This window comes from Megalobrama amblycephala, unplaced genomic scaffold (assembly GCF_018812025.1).
Source record: "Megalobrama amblycephala isolate DHTTF-2021 unplaced genomic scaffold, ASM1881202v1 scaffold399, whole genome shotgun sequence".
NCBI classification, from domain to species: Eukaryota; Metazoa; Chordata; class Actinopteri; order Cypriniformes; family Xenocyprididae; genus Megalobrama; species Megalobrama amblycephala.
The window spans coordinates 140003-154990 of NW_025953357.1; the positions used below are offsets into that span (position 1 = coordinate 140003).

The 14988-nt window shown below is 36.1% G+C and overlaps 1 protein-coding gene across 2 annotated transcripts; it reads right to left on the bottom strand.

Moving 5' to 3' along the window:
* Nucleotides 1-5266: 5266 nt before the first annotated feature.
* On the bottom strand, nt 5267-10050 carry LOC125261338 (endonuclease G, mitochondrial-like). 2 transcript variants are annotated; one of them, XM_048179916.1, is made up of 3 exons: nt 9973-10050; nt 8241-8311; nt 5267-6596 (listed from the first exon to the last, which is right to left on the bottom strand). In XM_048179916.1, the coding sequence occupies exon 3, from the start codon at nt 6258-6260 to the stop codon at nt 5349-5351; it is 912 nt and encodes a 303-aa protein (XP_048035873.1). In that variant the 5' UTR covers nt 6261-6596; nt 8241-8311; nt 9973-10050; the 3' UTR covers nt 5267-5348. The 2 variants fall into 2 exon arrangements, with proteins under 2 accessions (XP_048035873.1, XP_048035872.1); XM_048179915.1 differs by having other exon boundaries at nt 5267-6600.
* Between the last annotated feature and the right edge of the window lie 4938 nt (nt 10051-14988).

Genomic DNA, 14988 nt, shown 5'->3' on the forward strand with positions numbered 1-14988 from the left:
ATATCCTGACTTGACTTGGGGCTCACAAAATGGTAAACGCCCCTGGATGTTGGAGGTGATTTGGGAAATAGAAAGGACACAGCAGTACAGGATGTAAATGGAGTTTATTTCAACTGATCTTGTTCTACCGGATATGGTGACATTTTTACATCCATTTATATTTATATTTTTATATAACATTCATGGACCCAGTTTCAACCTGCTAAACAGTTACAATACAGATTCAGCAATTACATCTCAGAGCAAGAGTAGATATAACTAGATATATGAATAATAAATAATAAATATGAGTGAATGTACAGCTGCTTATCAAAACACTCATTAAATGCTGTCAGATCACTCAGATACTCATTTGGAAACACTCATAAACTTCATTTTATAATAACGTAAGCTTGAATCAATTGAAATTCCCTCTCAGCATAAGCATATATACACCCCCTAGTGGTAACAACTGGAACTGCTAATTTATTCAGTCTACAACTGCACACACTTCCTCATAACATGTCATAATATTTCCACATGAGAATATTTCTAAACAATATTGATTGACACTTGCTGGTGCTATTTGGCTCAAGTCGTCCTCTTAAGATCATGAGAAAACATTTTTGAATGTTGTGCATCTATATATATTGCACATACAGTATGGGATTTTTAACTACTTGTGATATAACTGCACGCTTAAGCCGAGCGCACACTTTTACGATTGCTGGTTGTCAGACTGGACTAACATGATCCCAGATTTACAAACGCAAGCAGGAAGACCCGTCCAGAGTTTTACATCATCAGTCCTCGACACGTTCGGTGACTGAGAGCTGCATTTACAGGCAGGATTGAAATGGTGGCTAGATATGAAAAACAATATTTTATATTGATCATGGCTTGTCTTTAAAAGAAAAATGAGTGTGGAGCAAGTGGTGGTTTGTTGTCGTCGGACTAATAGCGTCAGCAGGTTCTGCGCTCCTGTTGGTGTTTGATTTGATGGTTAAACATCTGCTGGACTGCGTCTCAAATCTTCTGACACTGTCAGAATTTCATCTGAGGTGAAATCTGATCGCACTGCTCATTAATCATTGGCTATTGGCAGATTGCACAATTTGTCTAAAGTGGCCAAATCATGGCTAAAATCGTCCAGCGTGAACCCGGCTTTAGTAAAACTTTGCCCGTTTTCATCTGCAGATGGTCAGTTCATCCAAACACACTCATAAGGGAAGATCAAATGCAAATTTCTGCCTTTCAGGGTCATCAGAGACATATACAGTAATTTACTTTGTCTGATGTAAACAATCGATACCATCATTATCAATAATCAACTTATTATCAGAATCAGTTATGGGCTGATTCTGACTCTTTATTAACATTTTGTAGTGTTGAATTCACACCTTCTCCCTGACAGGTCACTGTTGTCTGTCCATCTCTATTTTCTATTTCTTTAACTACTGATTCTAACTAGGCCTGTTCTGGCTAAAGGGATGACTGGAATCACTGCGATCAGTGTGGATCTGACTGACGCAATTTGTTAGAGTGTAATAGCTAGATGTTGTGGGGTTTGCTCCAGAATGCTGCTCATCTCCCCCAGCAGGTCCCATTGTTGCCAGTTTAGCATTGCTTTGAGATGATCTGTCTTTTGAGTTTCCTTTCATTCTTTGGGCTTTGCCACAAGCTTGCTTAATATCAACAGTTGACTGACGACCATCTACCCATCTTTCATTCTCTTTAACATCTGCTACATGCAGCTTATAGTAGCCAATGTTTTTTTGCGGCTCACAATTTTCAACTAAAGCATCCTCGTTCTCATTCACCAAAACATCATCCTTGGTTTCCTTGTTGTTTGAATTAGCGCAACAGTTTTTTTCCCCCTAATTCAGTAAGAAGCTACATCTGTGCTAGGAGTTGAAAGTTGACTTTCCGATGCTGGATCAGATTCCTCTGTGAGTTTGCATTGAGATGGTTTCAGACCTGCTCCAAACAGCTCCCGCTGTCTTCTGTTCTGCATTGCTTTGATATGATCTCTCTGCTGGTCTATCAGTTGAGCAAAGACCATCATCTGCTTTAGACCAAATAAAAGAAAACATTCCAATGAATAAATATATTTATACACAAGTATTAATTAAACATAACACAAATCAAAACTTACACTGCACAAATGTATTGTTCTAACAAACTATGTACACATCAGCAGATGGTGACCCCCACATAATCTTACTGCCGCATTGCTTATGGTTGAATATTGTGAATTCAATAAATTAAGATTTTATTGTGGAGTTTATTATAATGTGACATATCTGGCTTTCTAATTATAAGTAAAAAAAAAAAAAAAAAAATCACAAAATCACAGAATCACAATCTATCCAAGTCTCTTAAAGTATGGTAGAGGTAAAGTGATTATCTGACCATCTCGAAGTAATGCGCATACGTCCATCTCGCGAATGTACAGTCTTCTTTTGCCATCTTCACCCATTAGCTGCATTTCCACTGGCCAGCGTGAGCACAGAGGCCGAAATCATGCCGCGCTTCCACTGTCGAGCCAGTAGCCTCGCGGCTCTCCTGTAAAACCTGCCCTAAACACGTCTTCGCTGGACTACATCACACAATACAAAGTTACACCTGCAAGAAGGAGATGAATGAAATAAATCACTAAACAAATATATCAGAAGCTGTCATTTAGTCTTTATTTGCGTCTATTGACTGACCACGAACAGGTAATAGAACTTACTTCCGGCATTTTTCATTTGTTAAAGTCCACTTTATAATAAAAATGTCCCCATGTCATCCAAGATGTTCATGTCCTCATAGTGGACTTCAATTGGCCCCAAACGGTTGAAGGTCAAAATCTGGCGAAACTATCAGTCGTATTCTTCAAAAAGCTTACGCTGAATGTACACCTTCCCAATTCAACTTATGGAACGAACGCGGCGCCAGTTCTGTTTTTTCCGTAAGTTGAATAGGAAAAGCGTAGGACATTCAGCATAAGCTTTTTGAAGGATAGGAATCGCGTTCTGGTGGAAGCACTTGTGATGCGATCATTTGTGTCTATAAAGCACATACATTTTCATTTTTTAAGGAATATGACCAATGGTTTCTGTAGATAAGACCCTTATTCCTCGTCTGGTATTGTTTAAAGCTCTTTGAAGCTGCACTGAAACTGTAATTTTGACCTTCAACCGTTTGGGCTCCATTGAAGTCCACTATATGGAGAATAATCTTGTAATGTTTTCATCAAAAACCTTAATTTCTTTTCGACTGAAGAAAAGAAAGACATGAACATCTTCGATGACATGGGGGTGAGTAAATTATCAGGACATTTTTATTAGAAAGAGAACTAATCCTTTAATGCAGGGGTCAGCAATTAAGTTTGGCATCGGGCCAAAAAATATTTTCACCACTAGATGGCGGGCCAGAACATAGTCAAAGGAGACTTGAATAAGCCCATTAATGGCACGTTTGAGTCATGCTCTTAACGGACTATGTTCCTCTTTCCATATTGTAAATAATAAATGTGTATTTTAATATTTTTGTTACACAATGGAGCCTAACTTATTGTAATAATTATTTGACGTAGCCTACTTTTACACTCAGAATTATTCCTTGGCATCCTCAAATACTAAACAGCATTTATTTAAACTGTTTGTGCGCTGTAGGTATGTTATTACATCGTGTGCAGAGTGATGTTAACATTTAAGCTCTGGTGAGAGAAAATGCCACTATCAAAGAGTCTAAAGAGGAAAGTTGACAGCAAAAATAGGGCATACAAGAATGGAAAAACAATTGCGTTCATCCTACCTGGTTTTGTCCCTGCTGAAAAATCCAGCTAAAACCAGCCTGAGCTGGTTGGCTGGTCTTAGCTGGTTTAGGCTGGAAGTAGCTGGTCAAGCTGGTCTCCCAGCCTGGGTTAGCTGGTGTTCAGCTGGTCTCCCAGCCTCCTAGTCTCCTCGCTAACCAAAACCCCTCTAAAACCAGCCATGACCAGGCTGGTAGACCAGCTAAAACCAGCCTGACCAGCTTAGGCTTAGGGATGTGAGATACCTATATAATTAAGTGCAAATGCTGCCAGCATTTCACAGATATTTTTTTTACAGATTACAGATCATTTTTACAACAGTAAAAACAAGAGTATACTTTGCAGATGAAGCTGCTGCCAGTTGATTACTGCAAAGTTTTACAGATTTCCACAGTCCTATTGGGACTATCAATAAGTAGACAGAGATGCAGGTTGTAAAGGGGTTTTATTTCAGCTGATCTTGTCAAAATGACATTCGTATTTTCTAGTTTCACATTTCCTTTTTAAAAGTGTCACAATCACAGACCCAGTTTCAACCTGCTACTTGTAAAATGATTACAATACAGAATCAGTGCAAACACATGTGATAATAAAGAGTATACAGAATTATGATGTAAATGTGAGTGAAGAATATCTAACTTCTTATCAAAGCACAGATCCATTATATATACTTTTTAAGCTTTTAAGCATGGACATGATTAATAGCAATGATCGATTTGACAGCCCATAGATATAAAGAGATAAATTGAGCTGAATAGCACAGATATAGGCAGCAAGTGTCCAGAACACATACAATATTTGTTCTGTGAGGAAATACATAAATATTATATGTTTATAGACTAAATTCATTTCAATCATTTAAGCATAAGATCTCAGATTAAGAGGTATTTAAGATCATGAGACACATTTCTGAAAGCATGAGAAAGCATTTTTTGAATGATGTGCATCTATATAGAATTATGTACAGTATATGGGATTATTAGTGATTCAACTGCAACTTTCCCTCTTTTGATCTTCACATGGTCCATTCATCTAAACTCACTCTTAAGGGAAGATCAAACACATATATATATATATATATAAACACATACATATAACAACTGTTCCAGCGTCATCAGGATAATAGAGTAATTTACTGAACACATCAGATATTTGTACATGCAAACCATCTGGTGGTTCCCAAGGGTGATAATGACAGGGGGAACCACATGAGAGACAGGACCAGATTTGTGCTTTGGAGAGTGTCAATAAGCTTGTTGACAAGTGTTGAGCAATGAATCCATTTAAAGTCATGTTGATCTGTTGAGTTTTGTTCAACGCTGATTTCTGCTCACTTGCGTTTTGCAAACCGTCTCATTTGAACAAACAAAACATCCATTTAGTACTTTAGTTTCACATAACAAAGTTGACATAAACTAAAAATGTAGTTGTTGACAACATGTTCTGTCAGATTAATTTAAACTCTGCTTACATCATGACATGATTATGAAACATCACCATAAAGCGTTTATTATAACAGTAGAGTTAACAAGGATATTAGACAGGGACGGTCCTGGTATCATCATTTTTTTTAACTTATTCTGACTTTTATTTTAGCACTACATGACTCTCCTTTTTCTCCTTCTCCTGTAATTGTCTTTATACAGTCCTTCGTTACCACATTGGGGGGGGTTTCTTCTCTGAATTTCAGCCCAGAGAGTTTCTCTATTGTCTTAATATACTCACGATGCTTGATTTTTACAATGTTTTTTTTGTCAAATTTTTCAACAGCTACATCATCTGTATTCACTTTGGGCATCACATAGCATTCAGGCTCTTTTACTGTCCCATCTTTATTCTCCACAATTATCACCTTAAAGAAGTGAGTTGGCGTTACTTTCCCTCCCTTCCGCTCCAGTGTACTGAGGTCAGCATGATCATAGAAATCCTCCACCTTAGTACCCTCTTTATTTTTTTTCCCTTTCAGGTAAAGTGGACCAGAGTACACATGGACATTACAGACCTCATCATTCATAGCTTTTTCTCGACTGTAATTCTCAATAGTTTTCCAGTCGCCATTGTTTAAGTCTTTTTTCTGTGGTACCATGTTGCTGATCAAAAAAGTGTCATGATAGGCTTCCTGACACCACCTGTGATTGGCCGCCGCAGCAAGATGACCTTGTACATAGTCTTTCTCCTCAAATTCATTCCTTCCAAAGCTCCCGTGCGCCTTACAATTTTCCTTCAGAGTGTCTTTGTTCAGTATCTCATACACCCATTCAGCGTTCTTGGTTTTATTGTTGTATGACATGACATACGATTTTCTTATCCTTACGTCAGAATACGAAGGACATCCGTTGACTAATTTATAGGTTGACTCGTCAGTTGAATTTGGATCAACATCAGAGTCAGATATATTACCATACATTTTAAAGAAAGGGATCAGAATGTATTCGCTCGAATGCTCTTCAGAGCTCTCGTCACTCATCATAATTCTCTTCATCTTAACCCCTGCAACGTCTTCTGCTTGAATCTAAATCAGTTTCTTGTGTTGCTAGTTTGATATCAGCTGCTGGCCAACAACTACAGTGATTTTTAAATAACAAATCTCTTTCCAATCTTTCTTTTAGTTTTCTCTAAACGGTCAACGCCATAAAAACAACAACAAATCCTTACTTATATAATCTAAAGGGTTTCTCCCCACTTTTTTACCATTTCCATCAGAAGGCTGGTTTTGTACACAGTTCAAACTTCAAACAAAAGTTTAAACAAATCTCTCTGTCTTGACTCTGGTTTTATTGCTTCTTCAAGAGCTTCAGCAAAGGATCCTCTCTTCTTCCTGGCTAAAGCAATCAAACAAACAATCAAAAGTGTCAAAATTCTTCTTAATTCAGGAATTATTCTAACTCATTACCCCAGTTTCACAGACAAGGCTTAAAGGTCCCCTTGAACATGTTTTTAAAATATGTAATATAAGTCTAAAGTGTCTCCTGATTGTGTCTGTTTCAGCTCAAAATACCCCATAGTTTTTTTTTAATTAATTTTTTTAACTGCCTATTTTGGGGCATCATTAACTATGCACTGATTTACACTTGACCCCGCCCCCTGCCAATCGCGTCTTCCCTGCCACACGAGCTCTGGACTATATTACAGCGCATTTACAAAGTTCACACAGCTAATATAACCCTCAAATGGATCTTTACAAGATGTTCGTCATGCACGCTTTATGCATGCTTCGAATTATGTGAGTAAATTATTTATTTTGGATGTTAACGGTTGTTTCTCTATGAGTTTGAGGCTGTGCTCCGTGGCTAACGGCTAATGCTACACTGTTGGAGAGATTTATAAAGAATGAAGTTGTGTTTATGAATTATACAGACTGCAAGTGTTTAAAAATTAAAGTAACGACGGCTCTTGTCTCCGTGAATACAGTAAGAAACGATGGTAACTTTAACCACATTTAACAGTACATTAGCAACATGCTAACGAAACATTTAGAAAGACTATTTACAAATATCACTAAAAATATCATGATATCATGGATCATGTCAGTTATTATTGCTCCATCTGCCCTTTTTTGCTATTGTCCTCGCTTGCTTACCTAGTCTGTTGATTCTGCTGTGCACATACAGACGTTCTGCCCTTTCTAATGGCTTGAATATGAGCTGGCAATGACATATGCAAATATTGGGGGCGGAGCCCCCGACTGTTACTTAACAGTTGGTGTTATGTTGAGATTCGCCTGTTCTTCTGAGGTCTTTTAAACAAATGAGGTTTATATAAGAAGGAGGAAACAATGGAGTTTGAGACTCACTGTATGTCTTTTCCATGTACTGAACTCTTGTTATTTAAGTATGCCGAGGTAAATTCAATTTTTGAATCAAGGGCACCTTTAAAGGGTTAGTTCACCTCAAAATGAAATTTCTATCATTAATCACTCACCCTCATGTTGTCCCAAACCCGTAAGATCTTAGTAAGTCTTGAGAATACAAATTAAGATATTTTTGATGAAATCTGAGAGTTTCTGATCCACACATAGGCAGCGACGTCATTACGTCTTTTGAGGTCCAGAAAAGTATTAAAGACATTAATAAAATAATCGATGTGACTGCAGTGGTTCAACCTCAATGTCATAAAGTGACGAGAATACTTTTTGTGCGCAAAAACAAAACAAAAATAACAACTTTATTCAACTATATCTTCTCTTCTGAGTCATTCTCCTTCTACGTCAGAACACCGACTCAGTGTTGTCCGACGCTGAACATGTGACTAGCACGCCGCATGCATGTGATTCTGACACAGGAGCGGCTAATAATGGATTACGGGAATGGCATTGTTTTAGATGTAAACCAGTAATGTTTTTTCTAAGACATTTTTATAAAAGGTGCTTAAATATCCTAATTTAACAAAGGCCTAGTCTGGCTTAAGATAAGCACTGTCTGTGAAACCGGGCAATTAAACAGAAACAGAAAGATTTACTCACATCAATGAGTTTGTTAGGATCTGTCAGATAGACAGTAACTTCCTTGGCTCTGATTTTACCTCGATTATGTTCTACAACAAACACACACAGAAAAAAAGAAAACATATTTCATAATGTACACTACACACAGTAAATTCACAGTTGTTAAATTAGCACTGATCAGTGTTCATATGGGAACCACCAGCAGTGTGTTAAAAGAAACACCAAAGCAGTGTTAATTAGATAATTAAGAGATTAATAAAGTGATGATTGTTTGATTATTGACAGCATCTGATGATAATGAGCACAATAAAGAGAAACACAAGAACAACAACTGACTTTCATCCACAGGAAGATTAATCTCTCTTATTATAAACCAGACTGACTTTATTTCTGTCCTCCGGCTACAGTTTTTGTTGTTGTTGTTGTTGTTTTAGAATTAAGAGGTGTTTGAATGTTGATGTTTCAATTAGATGTTGTGTCACCATTATGGTGATCAGCGTTTCCTTTAGTTTTTCCTTTAGTTTAGTTTTCCTTTAGAAGGATTTTTATGTAATTTTGTGGTTTTTGTAACAATGTTTACCAAAACACAATTTGTTTGAATTCTATACTATGGTAGCTTCCAGCATGCATTGGGACATTAGGCATGTCACCATTGTTGAGATTCATAAGCTGATTCTTGATGCGTGTGTCTGAACGGCCAATCACTTTTTTTTTCTTTCTTTTTTTTTTAAATGTGCAGCATTCAGACACACCAACATCAAGAATCAGCATATGAATCTCAACAATGGTGACATGCCTAATGTCCCAATGCATGCTGGAAGCTACCATAGTATAGAATTCAAACAAATTGTGTTTTGGTTTTTGTGGGTGTGTCTACAGTTTTCTTTTTTTTTTTATATATATAATATAATATATCATTTTTAATATATAATACTCTGTTTCTGGTTTTCTCTGCAATAAAGTATGTGTTTTGGTAAACACTGTTACAAAGACCACAAGCTCATAAAATGCCAAGAGTCAAACTGCCCAATGAAATGAAACACAGATCACCATAATGATGACCAAACTTTTAAAAAAAACATCACAATATAAACCTCTGTTAATTCTGAACTGTAGACAAATTACAGAAATATAGTCAGTCTGGTTTATAATAAGAGAGATTTAATGTCTTTCAGTTGATTTTGTCTAAGGCTGTGGCAGGAAGTTTTAGTTCTTGTGTTTCTCTTTTCTTCAGTGATTGACTATTTACTGTTTGACAGCTGATTTTATCTCACAAATGTGGTATTGCATTGAATTTGTTTATTTTTATTTTTGAATTAATTTATATATATATTTTTTAACATTACTATCAGCTTTTAGAAACCAAAAACAAGCAAAGTTAATAACAAGCATTACAATTGAACTGCTTGTTCATAGTATATATGCCTTATTCAAATCTTAAACAATATTCCATGTGAAACTGTTAAACCATCGATTTAATATATAAAATGTGGATTAAGAGAACAAAAATAGCAGTAGAAATCATGCACTTTCACTTTCGAGATTAAAGGGGTGGAGCAGAATCATATTTCTATTTTTAGAGCATCCCATAACCAGTGTGAGGCATAAAACAAAACATACATTCTGACTAAACCAAGATTAGAGAGACTAAACTAACATTCCAATAATGTCTCATAAATCAGAAATTATTAGTTAGGTTTTAATAAAGTCAAATAACAAATACATGCAAATGTAAAAAAAAAAGTCAAACCTGAGGAAATCTGTGTTCCAAACAGCAAACCGAGTTTTCTGCTGGATGTTATAAGAGATGTGTCTTGCTTTATTGAATTCTTCTGCTGTGTTCTTTTGCCACTGCAGTGTGGGCTTAAATAGTAGCCTGGCATTACACAGCATTCATGTCAGCCAATCAGAAAAAATCTATATATTACAGAGACATCAGATGTCTGCTCTATCTTTCTGGTAAATCACATGACTTTCAATACAGAGACCACAGTGGAGGGGTGGGGGGGACCAATGAATGCTCACTGCATGTATAACTGTTTGTTTCTCTTTCCTATAGTGATTTTATTCTTTATTATTGGGTGTTCATTTTCACTAATTCTCAATCATCATTTAATAACCTCATGAACTCCAGCACTGCTTCGGTGTTATTTTAAGCCTCTGCTATTGCTCAAAACTGACCGAACACCTGAAATGTAACTTTTTTATTTTCAGTAAAATTAGTGTAGTATATATTTGTTCAATAATATTTTATCTTTTTATTTTGTATTTTGAGAGAATATGGTATTAATATATTATTAATAATTTTTTTGCCATTGAAAAGAATAAATTTTTTATTTTCAATAATGTTATATTACTTTTCTATTAAAGGAGTATTTATATAAACAATGCATTTAAAATACAATTTTTGAAGGCAGATTTGTGCAATCTGGTGGGGGAAAAAAAATGGTGTATTCCAATGGTGTAACTACTAGATTCCTATATAGCTCTATAACAAGGCTTATAAATTCTGTAGTTGTTTTAGACATAAATACTTATTTTTATAAACACAAAGTTACAACAGCCAGAGAAAGACAGCAAGAGAATATAACAAACATAGTGTTACTTTTACCAATTTTCAGTTATTTAATCAAGATGTTAATAGTCACTTAATAAATTGATTAAACAGAAGCTCCTCAGTTTGCCTGTTTAAAGTTTGTTGCTGTCTCAGTGAGCAGGAGAGATTGAGGTGGCTTTACTGACATCTAGTGGTGAAAATGTACAACTGATTCGAAACGTGTATCATTACAAATTATGTCAAGTCATTAATTTCCAAGCAGCTTTAGAGAGATAAACAGGAAATAATGATTAAATAAAGCAAATAATATTGGTGAGGGGTCCATATTTTACACCAGGGTTTCACCTCTAATATTTCTGAGAAAGACTCTGGGGTTTATATGAACCCTTTATACAGTACAGTTTATGGCACTGACATACTGTAGATGGGAATGTCTGGGTGAAACAGAATGCAAGGCTGGTGCCAAGATCCTGGACACAGATGATCTCTAAGAAAACAAATGACTTTCTGGAAATTAACATCTGACATAATGCTTGTTGTACATAATGACTCAAACTTTATTCAAGTTTGCTGTGGCCCTATCTGATTTATTTTGAATTTACTGAATTAATTGGGTGTAATAATTTCTTCAATTAAATTGGGAAAGGGCAATAAGTTCATTTTTTGAGTGTGTTTATATCAAGGTGGAAAATAACTTTAATCATATAAAACAAAAAAGATTATATCAAACTTATTAAGCAATTTTACCTTGCTGAAGAAATCAGTTAAAATCTACTTCAGTTGCTTCAAAAACCTTTTTTTTTTAGGTTGGTTGAATTCAGTTATATTCTGTAATCTTAAATACCACTATCATGTGTCCACATGAAGTGCATTTTCTAAGTTGACCTAACAAAACAAAACAAAACAAAATAATAATAATAATAATAATAATTTGGAGTAATTACTGGGGGAGTGACTTTATTGTATTGGGTGTGTCAATATCACGTAGCTTACATCTGATTGGTCCAATTTCAGTTTCAGATCTCTAACCCAGAACATAACCTGCCCCAGAGCAGGTTAGCCATGGAGCATAAGTTACCATGGCGATGAACACCGCTAAAAGTCAAGTTACTTTCATCGTACCTAAAACCCAGGATTGGCGCAAACTAATCTGAAACTTACCTGGTTAGCCAGATAATCCAGCTTCATGGTATAGGCCCCTGTTCTTTACCAGCTTAGTCCTAACTAAGCTAAAAAAAAAACAAAGCTAAACAATATTCAAACACACTTTCTAATTAAATCTGGACTTTAATGAGAAGAAAATGTGATCTAGTATGAGAATGATAATGATTAGTGCTGGCTGTTAATCCTTTGGTTTTAAGGAGACTATATTAAAATGTTTCCCTCGACTGGGGTTTCAGCCCTTTCAGAGAAGCACTTGGCTTTTCACGCCAGGGCATGGAGTGTTTTTTTTTTTTTTTCCTGGCACAACACCAGACTGTGATCTGCCATTTGAATACTGATGGCCGGAAGTGAACGGAAACGATTTAAAGATTCATCAATTTATAACGGCAAAATCGATTAATAAAACCTGGAATGTTAATGCTTAGCTTGTCTTTTGTGTCTGTCCGCCGGAAGTTGACCGTTACTGAACAAAATCATGCAAGTGTCAAATCAAGTCAAGTCAAATTTATTTATATAGCGCTTTTACAATTGGTAATTGTTTCAAAGCAGCTTTACATATTAGAAGCACAGAAAAAATGGAAGTGGTTAAAAATAAGCTGTACAAACAAGCGTGGTAATATGTAACATATACAAGATGGTGCTACATCAAGCCAATGTTGGCTGACTCCCAGGGGTGGAAAAAAAACCCTAGGAGAAAAACCCAGCGCGCTAACACTGGGAAAAAAGTCCTAGGAGGGAAAAAACCCCTTGGAAGATATATATAATATATGTAAATGGATATGGAGATCAAAATCTGAATTATACATTTTTATAATTGAGATTAAAAATAGATTATATATAAATATATGTAAGCGGATACGGGGATTAAAATCTGAATTATAGATGCAGCCAGAACTGGATCTGTAGGCCCATTGTCTCCTGGGCTACGTTGTAGTCAGGTCCAGACACAGGTTCTCCATCTGATCTGGATACAGCCTGGATCCAGCACCCGGCAAACCTCAGGATAAGCAGAGAGACAGATATTAGCGTAGATGTCATTCTTATTCTGATGTATAGGTATATCTAGTGTTATAGGAAGTGTTCTCGGTTCCGGCCGACCTAATTATTGCAGCGTAACAATCCTTTAACGGATTTGAAAAATGTTAATGTATTGATAATGTGTTATGTGTATGCAAGAGCAAAGAGATGTGTTTTTAGTCTAGATTTAAACTGACAGAGTGTGTCTGCTTCCCGAACAATGCTAGGAAGATTGTTCCAGAGTTTAGGTGCTAAATAGGAAAAGGATCTGCCGCCTTCAGTTGATTTTGATATTCTGGGTATTATCAACTGGCCTGAATTCTGAGATCGCAATAAACGTGAAGGACTATAATGCATTAAGAGCTCACTTAGGTACTAGGGAGCTAAACCATTTAGAGCTTTATAAGTAAGTAGCAAGATTTTAAAATCTATACGATGTTTAATAGGGAGCCAATGTAATGTTGACAGAACTGGACTAATATGGTCATACTTTCTGGTTCTAGTAAGAACTCTAGCTGCCGCATTTTGGACCAACTGTAGTCTGTTTAAAAGCCGAGCAGAACAACCACCCAGTAGAGCGTTACAGTAATCTAGTCTTGAGGTCATGAATGCATGAACCAACTGTTCCGCATTTGTCATTGAGAGCATATGTCGTAATTTAGATATATTTTTTAGATGGAAGAAGGCGGTTTTACAGATACTGGAAACATGACTTTCAAATGAAAGATTGGTATCAAAGAGCACACCCAGGTTCCTAACTGAGGACGAAGGTTTAATGGAGCACCCGTCAAGTGTTAGAGAGTATTCAAGGTTTTTTCGTGAGGTAGTTTTTGGTCCAAAGATTTGGATATCAGTTTTATCTGAATTTAATAATAAGAAATTTCTTGTCATCCAGTTTTTAATGTCAGCTATGCATTCTGTTAGTTTTGTGAATTTGTAGGTTTCGTCAGGGCGCGAGGAAATATAGAGCTGAGTATCGTCAGCGTAGCAGTGAAAACTAACACCATGCTTCCTAATTATCTCTCCTAAGGGCAGCATGTACAGAGTGAAAAGCAACGGTCCTAGTACTGAGCTTTGTTGTACTCCATATTGAACTTGTGATCGATACGACATCTCTTCATTAACTACTACAGACTGATAACGGTCAGATAAGTACGATTTGAACCATGCCAAAGCAATTCCACTAATGCCAATATAGTTTTCAAGTCTTTTTAAAAGAATGTTGTGATCGATAGTGTCAAAAGCAGCACTGAGATCTAATAACACTAATAGAGAAATACAGCCACGATCGGATGATAGGAGTAGATCGTTTGTAACTCTAACGAGAGCAGTCTCAGTACTATGGTATGGTCTAAAACCTGACTGGAAATCCTCACAGATTCCATTTCTTTCTAAAAAGGAGCACAGTTGTGTTGAAACTGCCTTTTCTAGTATCTTTGACAGAAAAGGTAGATTCGAGATTGGCCTGTAATTTACAAAATCTCTCGGATCTAGTTGAGGTTTTTTAATAAGAGGTTTAATAATAGCCTGCTTAAAGGTTTTTGGCACGTATCCTAGTGTTAAAGATGAATTAATTATATCAAGAAGTGGACCTACGACCTCTGGAAGCATTTCATTCAGTAGTTTAGTCGGCATTGGGTCTAACATACATGTCGTTGATTTTGATGATTTGATAAGTTTAGATAATTCTTCCTCTCCTATAGCGGCGAATGATTCTAGTTTTACCTCAGGGACACTACAGTGCACTGTCTGAAGCGAAACTGTAGATGGTTGCATGTTTATAATTTTCTCTCTAATATTATCAATCTTGCAAGTAAAGAAGTTCATAAAGTCATTACTGCTGTGCTCTATGGAAACGTCAGCAGTTGAATCTCTGTTTCTAATTAATTTAGCCACTGTGTGGTACAAATAAATACCTAGGATTATGTTTGTTTTCTATTAAGAGATTTGAAAAATAAGTAGATCTAGCATTTCTTATAGCCGTTCTGTACTCAATCATTTTTCTTTCCACGAAAGGCGAAAAACTTC

Excerpts from the sequence above, each read along its gene's own strand:
- LOC125261338 (XM_048179916.1), bottom strand. The coding sequence starts at position 6,260 with ATGAAGAGAATTATGATGAGTGACGAGAGCTCTGAAGAGCATTCGAGC.